Source organism: Lipotes vexillifer, unplaced genomic scaffold (genome assembly GCF_000442215.2).
Source record: "Lipotes vexillifer unplaced genomic scaffold, Lipotes_vexillifer_v1.1 scaffold555, whole genome shotgun sequence".
Taxonomy (NCBI): domain Eukaryota; kingdom Metazoa; phylum Chordata; class Mammalia; order Artiodactyla; family Lipotidae; genus Lipotes; species Lipotes vexillifer.
In genome coordinates this window covers 698,132-717,662 of record NW_006772693.1, presented here as the reverse complement: position 1 = coordinate 717,662, position 19,531 = coordinate 698,132, and the positions used below count along the sequence as shown (strand labels likewise).

Sequence of the window (19,531 nt, the reverse complement as noted above, 5' to 3'; positions counted from 1 at the left end):
TGAGTTAATCTAATATGTTGTTTCTGCCCAGTACTCAGAGGTGTACATTTACCACATTTTTATGTATTTAGCACCTAGTATTGGACACACTACCTGTTCTTTAATTTCCTGCCACCACAGATAATGGTGCATTGAACATTGGTAGACTTGGTGCTTAGAGACCCTTGTGAGAGCATCTTTGGGGGTATATACCTGGGAACAGAATTCATGGGTCCTAAGATATGCATGCCTAAGAGGAGTACCATATCACTATCCAGAGTAACTGAACTAGTGTCCTCTCTACCAGCAATAACTGAGAGTTCCTATGTTTCCACATCCCTGGTAACACTTGGCATTAACTTTCTAACTTTTGCCAATTTGTAAGGTGTACAATGATATTTCTCTGTTGTTTTAGTGGGCATTTATTGATCTAGCAATGGTTTTTTAGTTTCTCTTCTTGTGTTTTGGTTTCCTTCTTCTATAAATTGAAAAATGGAAGAAAAAAATTGTACATTCACATAGAAAATATCTGAGGGATGTGAAGATGATGTTAATTTGAAAGAAAAAAATATATATCTTTTTAGTATCCAAGGAATTTCTTCATGTGCCCTTTCTAATTTAAGATTTTTCTTCAATTTATCAGGCTGTGAGACATCTATCATATCATTTGACTATCTTGATTGGCAGTACACTTATTTGCTCCCTTTGAATAGAATTAATTCATATAATTTTCTTAGAAAGTTACCAACTGCTCACATAAAGCAAAAAAATCTCTTAGTGCTTATTTGGTGCTGATTCTTTAGGGCTTGATTCCTTATAGTTTTGTTTACCTTGTCAACCTTGGACATATAGTCATATATCTTGCTTATGCCACATAATCCTTTACCCAGACCCTTCATTGTCTTTTGCTTGGGCAGTTTACATAGTGAACGTTTATATCTCTGGTTTCATTCTGTTCCAGTGTGTCTTTTATACCTATTGCCAGATATATCTTCTTGCCACGTGACTGCGTTATTATGTGACTAGATGTGACTTGCTTATTTAATCAAAATCTTTCAGTCCCCTTCCCTTATATATAAAGCAAAAGCTGAGATTCATTAGTTCTACTCTCAATGACCTTCACATCTGCTTCTACCTACCTTTCCTGCTTCACTCACTGTACTTGCTATTTTCCACTTCACCCAAACACAATTCACCAAACATGCACTCTGGGTGCCTGAACCTGTTTCTCTGCTTATTCCCTCCTCCTAATTGGCTTGTCCTACTAGCTCTATCTAGTATAGCATGTTAAGAGTCTTTTTTCCTGTAACTTCAGTACAGTCCTCCAGTACCCCATGCCTCGGGATTGCTATTTCCTCTAAACTTTATCACTTACTTTCTCTAGGTCCTTCTTTTGGTGCCTAATGTATTTCCATTTTAGATGGAAATATACTAAGCACCAAATAGATGTCCTGTTTCTTACAATGTAGGTTCTTTTGTGCAGATACTGTATCTCACACCCTTCTCTAACTACTTTCCTATGTTAGTAAGAGAATGATATGCCAAATACTTCCTTGCATTTCCATAGCAACACAAATCAAGACTTGTCAGTTTTTATATATGAGAAACATTGCCTAATAGTTTTAACCTTTCTTTTTTTTTTGTCACACACACATCCACAGTATGCTAGGGAAACCTTCAACTTCCTTCCTACCCACCCACTACCCCCTAAAATTAGTATGTCAGGCCACTTCATGATTAAGTGTGGTTATACTGAATTGCCCTTACCCGCCATGATCCACTTCAGCACAGAACTGGTAGCAGAGAGTTTGGAAATGAGGGATGGTTGCCTTCCTGTCACTTGCTCCTTTTTTTTTCTATTGTTTCTTATTGAGGGAGTGACACACAACAATAGCCACATGTAAAACAAATGCAATATGTATCTTATTGGCTAGGTAAGCGCTTGCTTGATACCCAGTGCAGAGCTCTGGTAAAAGCTTGAGCCAGGACACCTCAGTGAAATATTGAGACCCCAAATCATTATTTGTTTTACCCCACAAACCAGAGATTAAGGTGTTACTGTTGCTGTGAAAGGAAATACCAATCCAAAGTATACATCTGCTTTGCCAGAAGGAGAGGAGTGAGACATTATGAGAATGTACATTTTCCCCCAATGCCTTGTGCTAAATTGACATAAACTGCCCCATATTCTAGTTGCCTGGGCTCCTAGGGAAGAAAGATCATAAAGAAATAACTCAGCTTCCTCCTCTGGAGGTGACAGAAAAGGCTTCTATCCATCAACAAGGTGGAAGTGGTCTAAAGGAAGTTTTAAAAAATGCTCATGGGCTTCCCTGGTGGCGCAGTGCTTGAGGGTCCGCCTGCCGATGCAGGAGACGCGGGTTCGTGCCCCGTTTCGGGAGGGTATTGAAACTGTCATTAAAAGTCTTCCAGCAGGGTTTTCCCTGGTGGTGCAGTGGTTGAGAGTCTGCCTGCCGATGCCCGGGACACGGATTCATGCCCTTGTCCAAGAAGATCCCACATGCCGCAGAGCGGCTAGGCCCGTGAGCCATGGCCACTGAGCGTGCGCATCCAGAGCCTGTGCTCTGCAGTGGGAGAGGCCACAACAGTGAGAGGGCCCTGGACCCGAAAAAAAAAAAAAAAAAAAAAAAAGTTCATGGAGCCTAATTTTTGCCTTTAAGGCATAGTAATGGAAGTACTTTGGTAAAATAGGGCCAGATATATGCCTCTGCTCTGATTAGATGATCTACTCTTACTCGTTTGGGGAGGAATAGAATATAGAGACAGACATAGAAGCTTCTTAGTCAGAATTCCCAGGCAAGGGAAAAAATCAGTGCCCTGGAGGCTGAGATAGATGCATGGCAGGTGGATAGCAACAAGTCCTCTTCCCACTTAACAGGTTAAGATGTTGGCAAAGCAGCATAATACGTCACATTCCAGGATAATTTATTTAATATAAAACTTGTTTTGCCCTAGCTAAATTTCTTAAAACTAATCTGAGATTTCTATACTAAAGTAATACCCTAAGGGGGAAAACATGTGCAGTTGACCCTTGAACAACATGGGTTTGAACTGTACAGGTCAACTTATATGCAGATTTTTTTCTATAGTAAATACTACAGTAGTACACGATCTGCAGTTGGTCTGCACATGTGGAATTGAGGATATGGAGGGCTGACTGTAAGTTATATGCAGCTTTTCGACTGGGGCCCTGCGTTGTTCAGGGGTCACTTATGTTGAAATTACATTGTAGTACCTTGGAGATCCTGATCCGCAGTCCAGTCAGTAATTCCAAGATTTGATGTTCCTCTTCTGAACAGATTGCTGTTTCCCTAATGGTGTTCCAGGTAGGGTTTTTTTTGTGTGTGTTTAGCGATGTGATATGAAAAACCATGTGTACTTTTAAACCTTAAAACAATATAGGGAGGTTCACTCTGAGGTGTGCAGAAATTGAAACCATCTGAAGAAATAGAGAACCCATATCTCTCATTTCATGTTTGCTGCGGGGTGTGGTAATGGATGAAATTACCTGATTTATTACTACTGTTTCTTCTATTTTTGCCAAACTTGTATAGCTGAATTTAAGTAAGTTGCAATATTATTTTGTTGCATTCTCTCCACTTTTTTCCACCCTTTCAGTAAGGAGCTGTATTTGAAACATTTGAAAAATAATTTGTAAGAAAACCTGTATAAGAATGTATAAAGGGGAAGTGAGGTTGAGGATAATCCAGAAGGGCAGATGATCCAAACTCTCTTCTTGACATTGAGTAATGTTTCAACTTCAAGGAAATAACATTTTGATAAATAAATGTAGCTATGTTATTAAGACTTCACTTAGAGAAGCTATTGTAATGCTGTCCATTTTTTCCTTTCCTCTCATGTGTACTGAGTTAAATAGAAATTAAAAATAAGATACTCATAATGTGCTGAATTGTCCAGGGAAAATTGAACATTCACTGTTTAGATTTATACATGTGTATACATGCATTATTTAAGACAAAAAGAACCTTAAAATACTTTAAAAAATCTCAAGAGTTGATATTAACAGATACTGACATAACATTGGATCACATTAACAGCTTTGGCAGACACACCTCATTCTTTGTGCCAATGATATCCTTTGTCAGCAGAAAGGAAAGAATATTGACTTATCAAAAGATGAATAGATTTGCTTATTCAGTGTAAATTCCAACTGTGGATATTCCTTTTGATTTATTTTTCAAATGTTTATACAGGTTCTTACTGAGAAGGGAAGGGTAGAAAAATATGCAGATAACTTTGAGGAATTATAACCTGAGATAGGACTCGGACAAAGATAGATTTTTAAATGAAATAATTCCACTTGATACAAGAACATCATATAAAAGTCCTTTATATGCTAGCAATGAACAATTAGAAATTGAAATTTTTAAAAAGTACTGTTTACAGTAACACCAAAAAACACAAACTACTTTGGTTAAATCTAACAAAATTACATAGAATCTGTATGCTGAAAACTACAATTTGCCAACAAAAGAAATCAAAGGAAACCTAAATGAAGATCTATTATAGGTTTATGGACCAGAAGACTCAGTATTTTTAATATACTAATTCTCTATATAGATTCATTACATTCCCAGTTAAAATCCCAGCAGGCTTTTTTGAAGATAACTGAGTTTTTTCCAAAAATTTTTATGATAAGGGAAAGGAATGGCCAGAAGAATTTTGAAAATGTACACCAAAGTTGAATTTAAGACTTATTGTAAATCCACAATAATCAAAACAATTTATATTGGTTACAGAATAGGCACATAAATCAGTGGAACAGAGTATAGAATCCAAGAAAAATGCAAAGGAAATTCCATGTAGAAAAAATAGTTTGTTCAACAAATGTTGCTGCCATAATTGGATGTCTACTTGCAAAAAAATCCTCCCACCACAGACAAAAATTAACTCAAAATGGATCATTGATCTAAATGAAGAAAATTTAAATGTAAAAGACTTTTAGAAGAAAACATAGGAGAAAATCTTGGTGTTTTTTGGATTAGGCAGGTTGTTCTTAGATACAATACCAAAAGCATGCTCCACTAAGGAAAAAAGTAAGAAAGTGGACTTCATAAAAAGTAAAAACTCTACACAAAAGACACTTAAACGAATGAAGAGACAAGCCACAGTCTGGGAATAAGTATTTGGAAAATATTTATCTGACAAAAAACTTAGGATATTTAAAGAATAGGAAAACCAACAATTCAACAACAACAAAAAATGGGTAAAAGACTTGAACAGGCATTTCACTAAAGAAGTTATACCGATAACAGATAAACACATGAGAATTCAGGTACTGGATTTGTCATTGTGGGCTGAAAAGGGTGGGGAGCAACCAGAACTCTCATAAATTGCTGCCAGAAATCCCACTCCTAGGTATCTACATGCAAGAGATGAAGACTTTCGTTGACACAAAAATCTATTTATGAATGTATATAGTGGCTTTATTCATAATTGCCCCAAATTGGAAACAACCTAAACGTCTTTAAGCTGCTGAATGGGTAAAGAAGCTATTGTTCATCTTTGGGATATCACTTAGCAGTAAAAAGCAGTGGTTTTCTGATAAAAATTGTAACATGGATGAATCTTACACACATCACCCAAAGGACTACATACTGTATGATTCAATTTATATGATGTTCTGGGAAAGGCAAAACTGTAGGGACACAAAGCAGATCAATGATTGCCTAGGATTGAGGGGCCTGAGGAAATTTGCGGGGGCAGGGGCAGGTCATGATGAAATAGTTCTATAGTTTGATGGCGGTTATGGTTACATGGTATGTACTTTTGTCAAACCTCATAGAACACAAGGTCAAAAAAGGGGGGAATTGTGTATGTAAGTTACACCTTAATTTTTTAAAGTATTAACTAAATAATTCATCTTTAATCTTGACTAGTTAATTCATGCTGTTTGGTTGTTATTCAGGGATGAAAGCAATCATCTTCCTACGCAGTAATATCAGGGAAGGCATCAAAATTGATAAGAGTTTTACCTATGATATTTGGTTCATTGAGTATTCAGTAATGCTCCTTTTAAAATCCTATTTTGAAATTACAAAAGGAAACACTGTATTTTATAACCTAAAAGACACTTCTGTAGTCTCATTTTGTATTACCTAACTGCCTGCTTAATGAAATTGTCCCTTTAACACAACTGATGGGTGAATTATTGAAAATATGGTGAGGGAATTTGCAGAGGAAGAAGTTAGGGAACTCTTTCCTTAGGGGAGGCCGAGCAAGAAAGGCCAGAGGAACTTAAAACTCTAGGGGAGAGAAGAGGTAAAAGCTGACATTGAATCCAAGTCTCACCAGGAGAATTAAGTATTTAGGATCAGAGGGAAGAGATGTAGGAAGAATAGTATTAGGTGGAAAACTGGAGAATGGCAGTTTAGAAGCCATTGGTAGATAATCTCCTTAGGTGTATTATCTTAACTTTCCCAAATAATGTTGCAGGATGTAGTTTGTAGCAATTCATTGAAACATGGAAAATAATGCCTTGCACTGATTTCTTTGTTGTTAACTTCTGCTTCTCTGTTGTAAATGAGAACCTTGTAATCCTAACTTAAAAAAAAAAACCCAACCCAGATCATGTACTTTTAGTCATGTAAGATCCCTTCTTAAGGGAAAGAAACAAGCCCCTGCCCCCCACCTCAGTATTCTATATATTACCTTGCATATACTGAATGTTCAGTAATTGATTGGACATTGGCATATTTAGTAACAAAAGTTAAAAAAAATTGTTATAATTAGTAAAACTATTGCTTTCGACCCTTTAGCTTAAAGACTATTAGTTCTAGCAGCATTTTGCCCTTCTAGTAATGTCTCTCTAAACAATATTTAATCCTTTCTTTACCTAGTGTTCCAGCTTTAGACAGATGAGTAAGAAAAGTCTCTTTATTCTTTTCTTACATTTTTAGGATTTTCAGAATTAAGATTTAATTTTTCTTTTGGAATAAATAAAACATAAATATAAACAGCATACAGAGTCTGTTACCTCTGTTCTTTCTTAGCCCATTTCCCTTTGAAAAAAGGGGAGAGATCAGAGCAGAGAGCTCTATTTGCTGCTCACAAAAACAGCAGTGGTGAAGTTCTTTTTTTTCTTATGTTTATCTTGTGTTTTTTAAATTTTCATTTCACGTTATCCAGTAAAATTGACCTTGCTTGTTGATGTACAGTTCTTTGAATTTTAACATGTATATATAGATTTGTGTCAGTGCTGCCACCATCAAGGGTAACAGTTCTATCACCTCAACAAACCCCCTCATGTGATCCCTTTATAGTCACATCCCTTTTCTGTCCTTGCCCCTTGGTGACCACTGAGTGTTCTCCATCACTATAGGTTTATCTTTTTGAGAATATCATATAAATGGAATCATGTATAACCTTTCAGACTATCTTTCAGCATCATGCCTTTGAGATTCACCCAAGTTTTTGCATGTATTAAGGTTTAAGTAAAAAGTGAAATTCCATTATAAAGGTATATCTTTTTTATGTCATTCTTAATTTTGTTTTTTATTGGAGTTTTCCTGAATTTGTGTGTAAAATCCTGTGGTTTTAAAACTCACATTATGTCTTAACTGCAGGTGATTTTGCAGTTCTTCTTAAAGCAGGCATGACTGTAAAGCAAGCAATTGTATACAACCTCCTCTCTGCCATGATGGCTTACGTAGGCATGCTCATAGGCACAGCTGTTGGTCAGTATGCCAATAACATCACACTTTGGATCTTTGCCATCACTGCAGGCATGTTCCTCTACGTAGCCTTGGTGGATATGGTAAGACGGCTTATTTTATATTTTTGTTGTTACACTAAATCTGTAAATAGAATGCAACTTCCAAAAATGGAAGAAATCTGGATGTAGTTTGAAAGACTAATAAATATAACCCATTTTAAAGACATGTGATATCTTAAATAAAGAAAAGACATTTAGGGCTTCCCTGGTGGCGCAGTGGTTGAGAGTCCACCTGCTGATGCAGAGGACACGGGTTCGTGCCCCGCTCCGGGAAGATCCCACATGCCGTGGAGCGGCTGGGCCCGTGAGCCATGGCCGCTTAGCCTGTGCGTCCGGGGCCTGTGCTCCGCAGCGGGAGAGGCCACAGCAGTGAGAGGCCCGCGTACCGCAAAAAAAAAAACAAAAAAAAGATAAAATTACAGAATTATTATACTACTTTGAAGGTTTTGTAATATTGGGGTGTAAATGTTTTTTTGTTGTTAACAAAGTAATTCTTCGAGCTTGCTTTATAGCAAAGAAGAAGGAAATACTATACCTCTTAGGTAGGCCAGTCTTCTGCAGGAAATGGTGTCTATTCCAAGGGATTTATGTAATTTCTCTTATTTCTAACTTCAGTTTAAAGTTAATAAATCTAAACACTAACAATTAATTTTACTTTACTATCCTAAATATGTTAGGCAGTGCGTTTGCAGAACTAACAATTTGGTTACTTTCTGTTTTTAACTAGATATTGTATTCACTTTTCTTTCTGGTGGGATCTGTTAGGTAGTCTCATATCAAATTATATAACCTAAATTTTTAATGACTATTTATTATAGAAAGTTTAGAAAATAAGAAAAAATAAAAATTATTTATATTTTGTACCTAGAGGCAGCCATTTTCCCCCTCTCTCCTTAGGCCTCTAATACCTCATTTATTGTCCTCACGCTCAGCTGATGACCTTGCTTCCTATTTCATGGAGAACACCGAAGCCAGCAAGACCAGTTCCAACCAGCTCTCATCACCATTTCTACTCATTTCCCTATATCGATGCCTGTTTAACGTCGTTCTTTTTACTATGAAGAAATGTTTATGTTCCTAGCTAGAGCCAGCTCCTTCAAACTGTTCCCTAGACCTTATCTATCCCCTCTCTCACTAACTCCCTTAAATTTCCCCCTCATTTTCCTGCATCATTTGTTTTTCCCTCTCTGCTGGATCATTTCTATCATCGTATAAACCTCGTTACTTTTCCCATCTTAAAACGGTAGGGGAAAAGGATCTTTTTAAAATCCAGTTTCAGTTTTAGCTACCACCCTATTTATTACTCTCCTTCCGTGTTATAGCAAATCACCCGTTCTTGTTTTTTAATTCTCTTCTCTCATGAGTCTAACTCATCAGGTTTTCTCCCTGACTGCTCTGCCATGTTACTTTGTCAGATCTACCATTGACCACGACATGACCGCTCAGTCCACTGGTCACTTACCCCGCCCATCTTCATTTCCCTTGTCCTAACAGCAGCATTTGGCTGTTGATCATTCTCTTCACTTTGGAATGCCTCCTGGTCCATTGGCTTCTGTACCACCACCATTTCCCGGCTTCCCACCTTTCTAGCTTTCTTAGTCTTTTGCTGGATCTTCTTCTCTTCCCTTCCCTCTGAATGTGGGTGAAAGGCCTCTAAGTAATCTTATCTAGTCTCATGGCTTTAAATATTTATTGGCTGATAATTCCTAAGTTCACATCTTTAGCCCAGGCCTTTTCCTTAACTCCAGATTAGCCTGTCTACCTGCTTACCTGAATATCTAAAAGGTGTTGCCAACTTATAATATGTTCAGAAACTAGCTCTTGATATTTGCCAACCCTGCTCCTTGCACCAGCACCACCTATAGAATCCCACATCTATTAATAATCACTTTATTCTTCTGGTTGCGCAGATCAAAACCCTGAGTATCATTCTTTGACTCCTCTCTTTCTGTCCCTCCCACATCTGCTGAGGGCTCCCATCTCCTCATCACCTCCACTCCACTCTTCACTCCAGCCACCATCATCTTTCTCCTTCTAACTGTTCTCCCTGCTTCTGCCCTTGCCCTGTCCACCACACTCTATATCTACAACGCACCTTGGGAGATTTTTGTGTGTGTGATCCTTGTAAGATTAGATCATGTCACTTGTGAGCTTCAGATCCCTCCATGGTTTTCCGTCTCATTCAGAGTAGAAGCACAAAGTTCTTCTTTTGACCTTCTGGGTTTTTAATCCGCCTGAGCATTTCTTCTCCGTTTCCATCCCTAACTTTCCTAACCTTACCTCACCTCCTCTCCCGCTCCTCTACGAGGCACACTGTGCCTCAGGCCCTGGTTCCTGCTGGTCACTCCTGTGGGATATCTCGCAGACATTCTCCTGGCTAGCTCCCTCACTTCTTGAGGCATCCTATCTAAAATTTGTCTCTGCACCAACATTTCACATCCTCTATTCCTACTTTACTTTTTTTTTCCTTTGCACTTGTATCTCAATCTACTAATAACACATTAAACATTTATTGAGCTCAGTGTGTGTCCCACTATGATATCAATTCTGGGAAGGCAGGCGTTTTTGTCATATTTCATTTACTGATGGAGATGTAGTCCATAATTAGTTGAATAAAGAATGAATGAGCTAATTCTTACATTAGAGAGCTAAAAGTGTAAAAAGAACCAGAGAGTCATTACAGTAAGGATTTATATTCTAACGAAGAAAAGCAGCCATTAATTATAATTCTTCGGATACGTGTTATGATAGAGTGGTGCAACGTGTTTGTGGAACTACAGAGGGAGGCTGGCTAAAAAATTGGGTAATAAAATTAGGGAAGTTTTTTTGGAATAGGAAACTTGAGCCAAGTCTTAAAGAAGGTAAAAGAGTTTATCGGAAGCAAGAGGAAAGGGCATATAAGAAAACAGAATAATAAATAGCATCATTCTTTGACCAGTGAGTCTACTCCTGGGACTGTATTCTGAGGAAATAAAGTAAAATGATTACTGCTAATAAAACAAGCAAGCAAATAAATAAAAATAAAACCATATGAAAATGTTCTTTGCAGAGTAGTTATAATGTCACAATTGGAAACACCTAAATATTCTAGAAGACAGGGACAAACTATCCACATATATTTTAGGGTTCATTTAGGAAACAGATAATATATCTACAGTGTCATTAATTAGGTGGTTGGTGATCGGATCATGAGTCACACAACATGCCATGTTAAAAAGATTAGAGCTTATCTTGTAAATTTTGGGGGACCATTAAAAGGTTTAAGCAACAATGACATCTCATTTTTATTTTAGAAGGACCACTTTGGCTATAAGGGGGAAGGAAGTTTTTATTGATGTAGAGTCATTCAGTAAGACAGCAACAGTAACAGAAGTTTTAGTACCTTTAGGATACCCAGTTGGAAGCATCTGGTTTTTAGGGGGCTTTGGATAGCACCTGTTTATCAACCAATCTGGAGCACTGTTGCACGTTAACAACTGTGGTCATAGAGGTAGGTACTGGCTGGCTCTTAGCTGTGGTTATGACAGACAATATTGGTGTTGGCATTCAGGATAGAATTGAGGCACTATGGTGCCTCTTCTTGTTGGTATGTGCACATATCTAGAGGGGATATTTCTGTGAAACATACAATGTTTATGCTTAAGTATTAAGGAAAGTTAGAACTGAAAGTTTTTGTAACAATAAAAACTTGGGGAAAAACGTAATAAAATAGTCTTCTTACTAAAACCATAGGTAGGAACTGGCCAGTTTTAGTCTTAATCCAGGGGTTGGCAAGGGACAGATAGTAAATATTTAAGCTTGTGGACCATATAGTCTCTGTCACAATTATTCAGCTTTGACACTTGTAATGGTCTCTGTCACAACTACTTAATTCTGCTGGATAAGAACAGTAACCTCCATTAGCGTACGCTACTGCCTTAGACTTCTGAACAGAATAGATGACCAGCATGAAGTACGTCTTAAATAGGACCCTCAGGTGATTGTTAAATATACTGTAGCACTGTCAGAGCATGGTAGTTGGATTAATTGTACTCATTATTTAATCATGATTAAGGACGTTTCTTCCTAGGCAGGCATTATGTACTTAACGCTACATTTCTCCTCCCTAAACCCCAAAGCACCAAGATATTGTTTGGAGTAAAGCTTAGTGTCCAATAGAGAGTAGCATATCAATGTCATCTTTCTGTAGATACTCACTGCAAACTTGAAAAAAAAACAGAAAAGTGAACATGAAAATTGGAAATAGTTCTTCTGCAATTTTGATTAGGTTTGGGTGGGAAGAAGTTATGCTTATAATCACATACATTCCATCTTCAGCAAATCTCGTTTCCTTAGACACGTTAAAGATTTAAGTTTTATACTTTGAACTATGGATTTATTTAAAAAATTTTTTTAAATTTATATTTTGGCTGTGTTGGGTCTTCATTGCTGTGCGCAGGCTTTCTCTGGTTGTGGCGAGTGGGGACTACTTTTCGTTGCAGTGCGTGGGCTTCTCATTGCAGTGGCTTCTCTTGTTGCAGAGCACGGGCTCTAGGCACATAGGCTTCAGTAGTTGCAGCATGCGGGCTTCAGTAGTTGTGGCTCGCGGGCTCTAGAGCGCAGGCTCAGTAGTTGTAGCGCACAGGCTTAGTTGTTCCACGGCATGTGGGATCTTCCTGGACCAGGGATCAAACCCGTGTTCCCTGCATTGGTAGGCGGATGCTTAACCACTGTGCCACCAGGGAAGTCCCTGAACTATGTCTTTTTTTTTTTTTTTTTTTTTTAAATAAATTTTATTTAGTTATTTTCAGCTGGATTGGGTCTTCGTTGCATGCAGGTTTTCTCTAGTTGCGGCGAGCGGGGGCTATTCTTTGTTGCAGTGCGCGGGCTTCTCATTGTGGTGGCTTCTCTTTGTTGAGGAGCACAGGCCCTAGGCGTGCAGGCTTCACTTGTTGTGGCATGCAGGCTCAGTAGTTGTAGCTAGCGGGCTCTAGAGCACAGGCTCAGTAGTTGTGGCACACGGGCTTAGTTGCTCCGCAACATGTGGGATCTTCCCGGACGAGGGCTCAAACCCGTGTCCCCTGCATTGGCGGGCAGATTCTTAACCACTGCACCACCAGGGAAGTCCCTGGATTATTTTTAAGTGTAATATATGCTTGTGCTTTAGAAGTTGAGTTGTACTTTTCAATGCACTGTGCCTTTAAAGATATTGGAAAATTTTAAATTTAAAAAACTTTATCACTTACGAGAATAGAGTACACTGTGAAGGCAGTGTGCTTAACTTGGTAGTTCTGCTGTGTAGCCTTGATATACTATTTTCTGTGTCTGTTGTCGGAAGGAAAATAATGGCTTTTAAGGGCATAGAGATACCAATTTTGGAATTGTCTGTTAATGTGTACCCTTGATGAAATGTGCAGTTGGAAATGAGAATTTTAGATGGAAAAGGGTGAAGAAATGATACAATTTTGAATGAAATAGCCCCCAAAGGAATCTTACTTTCTCAGTGAGCTTAAGACAGATCAGTAAATGTGGGAATTGTGGTGTTCTTTTCTGAGAGTCTTATTTGCAACAGTAACTTGTCTTATACTTTAGCATAAATGTCAGTGGACAGTAACTTTAAAAGTGACTAATACATATATTATGTGCATTTGTTGGGGGATGAGGAGGGTACAGATATAGTGTTTACTTAGTACACATAAAATTTCTTAGTGTTTGACTAAAATTTCTTAGTGTTTAGAGCATAAAGTTTCTTAGTGTTTGACTAAAATATGTGTTATGGTTAACATTGTTTCAATAAAATAGTTATTAGTAGTTGTGCTTTAGTCACTAGTTTTCTTAAGTAGGAAAATGTAAAATAAAAATGAGCAAAATATTATACAAAATTGCTTTAAATATTTTTAAAATGTATTTTAGCTTCCAGAAATGTTGCATGGTGATGGTGACAATGAAGAACATGGCTTCTGTCCAGTGGGGCAATTCATTCTTCAGAATTTAGGATTGCTGTTTGGATTTGCCATCATGCTGGTAATTGCCCTCTATGAAGACAAAATTGTGTTTGACCTCCAGTTTTGACCATTCCCAGCAATCACTGCTGATTACAAGAATGTTACCATGCAGCTTTGCATCTGTTCCTTGTACTGTAAGCACATTGCTCAAAGAAAAGTCAGTGGCTTGCACTACTTACAAGTTCATAGATTTGAGCCTGACCACAAAGACCGGTGCTCAGTACTGTTTTCCCTGCATGAAGGGGTCTTTTAGAAATATAAGGCTTGTGATAAAGAAAGGAGAAAACGGGACTCTGTGAACCGATGTTGATATAGGTTTGATTAAGACTTTTTAAAAAAATAATCATATAAAACACTAAAGTAGTCTCTTTATTAGTAGAAACTTCTGTGGCTATGCAGAAATAGAAATTGAACCAAAAAAAAAATCCCTTAAACTTCAAAAATATTTTAAATGGACTTTGGGCAGACTTGACTTTGTGCTAAAAATGAATAGTAGTGTCCTTTAATTCAGCTCCATGTATACAAGTGGTAATAGGGATCAACTTGACACAGCTTTGAATCTGCAGAAAGTAGACTATAGCACCTAGAAGAAAGCTCAGGCTGCATTAGAACATGGATTTAGCATTGGGAAAAGCCCTTATTCTTGAATCTAGAGTTACTATTTTTGTATATATTTGCATAGGATTTAAACTTGCAGCCTAAACTACTGAAATTTGTGATTGTACATTTGTGTGAGCTTCAGTTTAATGAAAGATTCATAACGGTTCTTTTATTAATATTATACTTGGTGTTTGGGTTTTTGTTTTTTTTTAACTTTTGTTTTTGTCTTGGGTTTTTTGGTGGGGGTAAGGGGTTGGAGCATGTGGTAAAATGTTTTTTCCTTAAAATTGTAACCCTTAAGAAAATGTCAGTGAAATGAAGAACCCAAACATGGTCTAAATATTCAGATTTCCTTTAGTTATTTGGGAAATTTAAGTTTTAAATGAACGTAGTGCTCTACCAGTTTGGCATTGGAACCTAGAGCACATGCTCTGGCTGGAGGTAACGTTGTAAGGCGGCAAGTTTACCGTGTCCATAATCCGTACGTGGAGTGTCAAAACGGATATGAGGATGATCTCCATTGATGCCATGGCTCTCATGGTACCAGGTAACTTGGAAGATGCATTTAAGTTCAGTAACTCAGCTGAAATCACATGATCATTTTGTGCCAAGATATGCTGTTGGTGCCTGATAGGAATTAGTCTCTCTTTTTTTAGGTACCCTGTTCTCCTGCCATAAATTGTGAATGATTTGTGAGAAATGCAAGCCATGTTTATCCTGAATTTTGACCTAATAATTTGTAGTATTAATCATATGCATGTAGCTCTCTGTGTGCCACATGGTCTTCATTTATGCCAGGTAAACTGTATTTGAACTAGGTGCAGGCAGCTTTGTTTTAATCTGCTTGGCTACCTGTGTGGCTGCTTTAAAAATCTTATTGTTCCGATATTTAAGAGCCAAACTCGTTCCATTCCATTTGAAATGTATTCATTTAGTCCTCCTCCTTTCCCCAGTTCCTTTCCTCTTACTCCATGAACTTTAAAACAAAAAACAAAACTGAAAGCAGCACATGCATTCAGGTATTAAGAGTATTGCCAGTATTTCTTCTTTATGCTGTAAAGCAAGGGAGCTTATTAGATGTTATTTCCTTAATTTATGCCTGAATTTGAAAAATGATTTCTGGCTTTCTCCATGGCCTCCTGTAACAAGTAGGAGTTTTATACGTAGATCACTTTCAGCATTGGGCACTGAATTTGGACAGTCCTCATCTCATTGCTTGGCCCCTCAAGCAACCTAGCTAAAAGGTGCTGATATTTTATTTAGTACTGCCAACTTGAAGTAATTCAAATATCTTGCTTTCTGAACCAAGATATATTTATAGTTCATTTTGGGGTTTTTATGCCCAAGGAGGATTCTGCATTCCAGCATTAAGTCTGCTTCTTTTTAAAACTTTTATGAAAAGCAACAGCTGGAATATACTCCCAGACTTAAAAAGAAATGCCTGATTTAAAGCAAATAGGTTATGCTGAAGTATATAAAAGTTTTATATCCTCTCAAAACTGCTATTATCTTTATTTGCTAGATTTCTTTAAACTTTTAAGAGGGCTGTAACAGTTGCTGCTAGTATTTTGTTTAGGGTTCCACCAGTATTTAGTTTTTACATCATCCTAATGGATAGTTTAAAGTCTTACTAGACAATCTGAATTCCACTACATTTCTCTTTGGCTCCAACATTCCCTTTAGCTTGACCAGTCTAATTTAACATGTGTTTGTTGGAGGTCATTAATGTTACTTGTACAATGCTGTCACTGTGTGACATCCATATGAATTTTGGTGTATATCACATTGCATTCAATCAGCTGTGATTATGCTTAGAAATACTATAGTAAGTAGATGCAGTGTGAATTTATTCCATTAACAGTAAGTAAGTCAGTGGCTTAAATGTGATTATGGTCCTGCAAGGTGATACTTGCTAAAATATCTAAACTTTTTTTTTGTTGTTGTGACTGAATCATTTTTTAAAAATTTATAAAGCTGGAAATGATCAAATGCTGTTTTTTTTCATTGTCAACAGTGGTGTGTCATTTTATGTATGTTCCTAATGCTTATGGAACACTCCCAAAATAAAGTTATTCAAAAAGAGCAAATATACCAGTGTGTTTTGTTTAGTCTTTATGTTAGATTCCTTACACTGAAGTATGAATCATTTTAAATATAGGCTGCATTTGCACATAAATGAATTTATAATTAAGTATAATTAGTCAAATTGATTTAAACCAAATAACTTCTTTAAAAAGTAAAATATAATTTCTACCCAACCATCTAACTAACAAGAAATAGGAACAGGGAAATGATACCTTCTAATTATGAATTAAGTTGACATAACAATGCTACACCCCGTCCGATCCAGTGCTCCTCGGGTTGGTCAGAGGGAAGAGTCATGGCAATCACAAAATTTGTAGAATGGCCAGTGGTGGACAACGTTCCTCTCCGCTCACTTGTCTTATACAATGGGGCAGTATAACTTGGTCGTTCTGGTATGTCTACCCTCTTACAAGGCTTTAGCCACATCTAGAAGACAGTAGACAAAATTTAAGTCAAGGCTGTTGTTATATTTACAAATAATTGAACCTAATATGGAATCGTTGGCATAAAGTTTTAGTTATGTCTGCAGATTTCTATGGGCTAAATCGATTTTTATCTGTGTCAGCAGTGCTGCCATTGCTCAAAACGTTCTTCTTTTGGAGCTCTCAGAGCTATCTTCAGAGCCAGTATATACGAAGCTAAATGAGAAGAGAGTCATTTCCACCTACTCTCTGAAAAAGCATACTATCCATTATTTATTCTTTATCTATCTATCTCCCTACCATACCTACCTGAGGATGACCTTTGGTGCTTACAATAATAAAATCAGGTATACTTTTTCAAAGGTTTATCTGCCACCACTGATACTCAAAATCATGTTGCTTTATTAAAGGCCAATCCCAAAATATTCTGAAAGGATTTTTATCAGTGATTGTAGAACGAGATCGCCTCCCCATGTTATGTGGCTATTTTAAAGGGCCTATTATGTATACTGTGCTGTTTAAAACATAGTTGCCTTTATAACTACACTACAACCACATTATTCTTAGAGGGTCATTAGCCAAGTTCCTAGAATGTTAAGCATAGTTGAACCTCACCAATCTCAATAAGATTTTAGGGCAAGTTGATCTCTGAATATAAGAGTAAAGAACAGACTGTCATCAGAAAGGTGAAACAATGTTTTTAAAACTCGAATTCCTTTTTCCAGTAGTAATAATAGCAATACTTGAGGTGATACATCTCGACAGCCCCACTGTTTGGAGCCCTTTTTCTGGTTTCTCAGGTTTAAGCACAAATTGTATGAAGGGGCTAATTAATAAGGGTGCTAGTCTCTCTCCCACATAACTGTGGAGATCCACAAAGCAGTTTTTCAGATATTAAATACAAGGACTTGCAACACTCAAGTTGGACGTATTTCAACTAAGTGGATTTTTTTAATGAGAATTTTTCTTACTAAGTGACTTCCTTTTTTGGGAGAATTATCCACTTATAAAATGCTTCTATTCACTGCAAACTTAAGAGTTTCCATATGAAAGAAAAAAATGGATCCAAATCAGCTTCTGAAATTGCAAACATTTGCCCTTGTGACTCTCAATTTGGGTCCCATATTTGAAACTTTCTCTGCCCACAGTATCTTGGTATATATGGTCGGTTTCTTGCAATTGGCTGTCAGCTGGTCCCTCACTGTACCTGTTAGAGCTGCTCTGAAGGATTATTGCCTTTGAGTAGCTCCCAGTGTCCCACAGACAGAATTCATGTAAAATTCAGCCTATATTTTATCATTATCCCAGACCAACCCTTCAAACTGTGTGAAAATCTATCTAGTCATCCTCTCATGATGCAGTAAGAGAAACTTAGCATTTATATAGCTTAGTATGCCCATGCTGAAGATGGGTCCTAGAAAAAAATTTTTTTATGTGTATGGTTTTCATATAATAATCTGCAAGTTTCACATTTTTAGGTCAAGGTATATGTAAGAAAAAAAATCATAAACATGTATGTGTGTGGATGTGGATATATGTATACAGTCAATCCTCATTATTCCTGGATTCCGTATTTACAAATTTGCCTATCACTAAAATTTAGTCCTAATCCTAATGTCAATATTCTGCACTTTCATAGTCATTCACAGGCATTCTCAGAGCAGCAAAAAATGAGTCACCAGCAACCATGTTTCCAACTGAGATTGAACCTGGTGACATTCTGCCTTCTTGTTTCAATTCGCATAACTATAAACAAGTATCCTTTTGACGGTTTATTTAATGCCAAGGTTTTTGCATTTTTGTGTTTTTTGTTGGTGATTTCGCTGTTTAACATGGCCCCTAAGTGTAGTGCTGAGGTGCTGTCTAGTGTTCCTAAATGCAAGAAGGCTGAGATATGCCTTATAGAGAAAACACTATAAGCTTTGTTCAGGCATGAGTTACAGTCCATGAGTTCAGTGTTAATGAATCAACAGTATATATTAAGGTATCTTTAAACAGAAACACAAATAAAACAGGGTTATATATTGATCAAGTAACAAAAATGTGACCACAGGATCACGGAAACTTAACCTTATATTTCGCCTAGGAGTTCAGTATTCACTAATTCAATGTTGGAAGCAAGCTTATAGAACACAACTACCGTGAATAACAAGAGTTGACTGTATATGTGTATGTCTGTGTATAAAATAGCCTCCCATGTATATATCATTAGAAAATACTAACCACAGGCACTGTATCATAAAGAATTTTGGGATGTGATTCTGCAAGTTTCTTGATCTTTCTATTCCAGGAAGCTCCATCCAGAAATAGTCCATGAATGAAAACACCTAAATATAAAAGAGGCAGGTTAATACAAGACTTTACATATGCATATTGATTGAGTTCTGAAGCTGAAATTCCTGCCGGTGAATGCTGTGCAGGTGATACTAGGTCAGCAAATGAAGGCCTGCTTTAAATGAAGGCAATGTTCTAAGTTTGTGTTAACATTCTTACTTCAAGAATAGCTATATTGGGCTTCCCTGGTGACGCAGTGGTTGAGAGTCCGCCTGCCGATGCAGGGGACACGGGTTCGTGCCCTGGTCCGGGAAGATCCCACGTGCCGCGGAGCGGCTGGGCCCGAGAGCCACGGCCGCTGAGCCTGCGTGTCCGGAGCCTGTGCTCCGCAACGGGAGAGGCCACAACAGTGAGAGGCCCGCGTACTGCAAAAA

General features: G+C 37.5%; 2 protein-coding genes across 3 annotated transcripts in view; one reads left to right on the top strand and one right to left on the bottom strand.

Moving 5' to 3' along the window:
• SLC39A10 (solute carrier family 39 member 10) overlaps window positions 1–16,405 on the top strand; it is a 67,445-nt gene extending 51,040 nt beyond the window's left edge. The window contains exons 9-10 of one of the 2 annotated variants that reach the window (XM_007447819.1): window positions 7,584–7,774; window positions 13,625–16,405. In XM_007447819.1, the coding sequence (XP_007447881.1) occupies window positions 7,584–7,774; window positions 13,625–13,783 (350 nt within the window). In that variant the 3' untranslated portion in view covers window positions 13,784–16,405. The remainder of the gene's footprint in view (window positions 1–7,583; window positions 7,775–13,624) is intronic. The other variant, XM_007447820.1, reaches the window with a different exon arrangement.
• Window positions 16,406–16,547: 142 nt separating this feature from the next.
• The window catches only part of DNAH7 (dynein axonemal heavy chain 7), a 253,806-nt gene continuing 250,822 nt past the window's right edge, over window positions 16,548–19,531 (bottom strand). The window contains exons 64-65 of the mRNA XM_007447818.1: window positions 19,047–19,150; window positions 16,548–16,827 (exon numbers count right to left, since the gene is read on the bottom strand). Coding sequence (XP_007447880.1) covers window positions 16,621–16,827; window positions 19,047–19,150 — 311 coding nt within the window. The 3' untranslated portion in view covers window positions 16,548–16,620. The remainder of the gene's footprint in view (window positions 16,828–19,046; window positions 19,151–19,531) is intronic.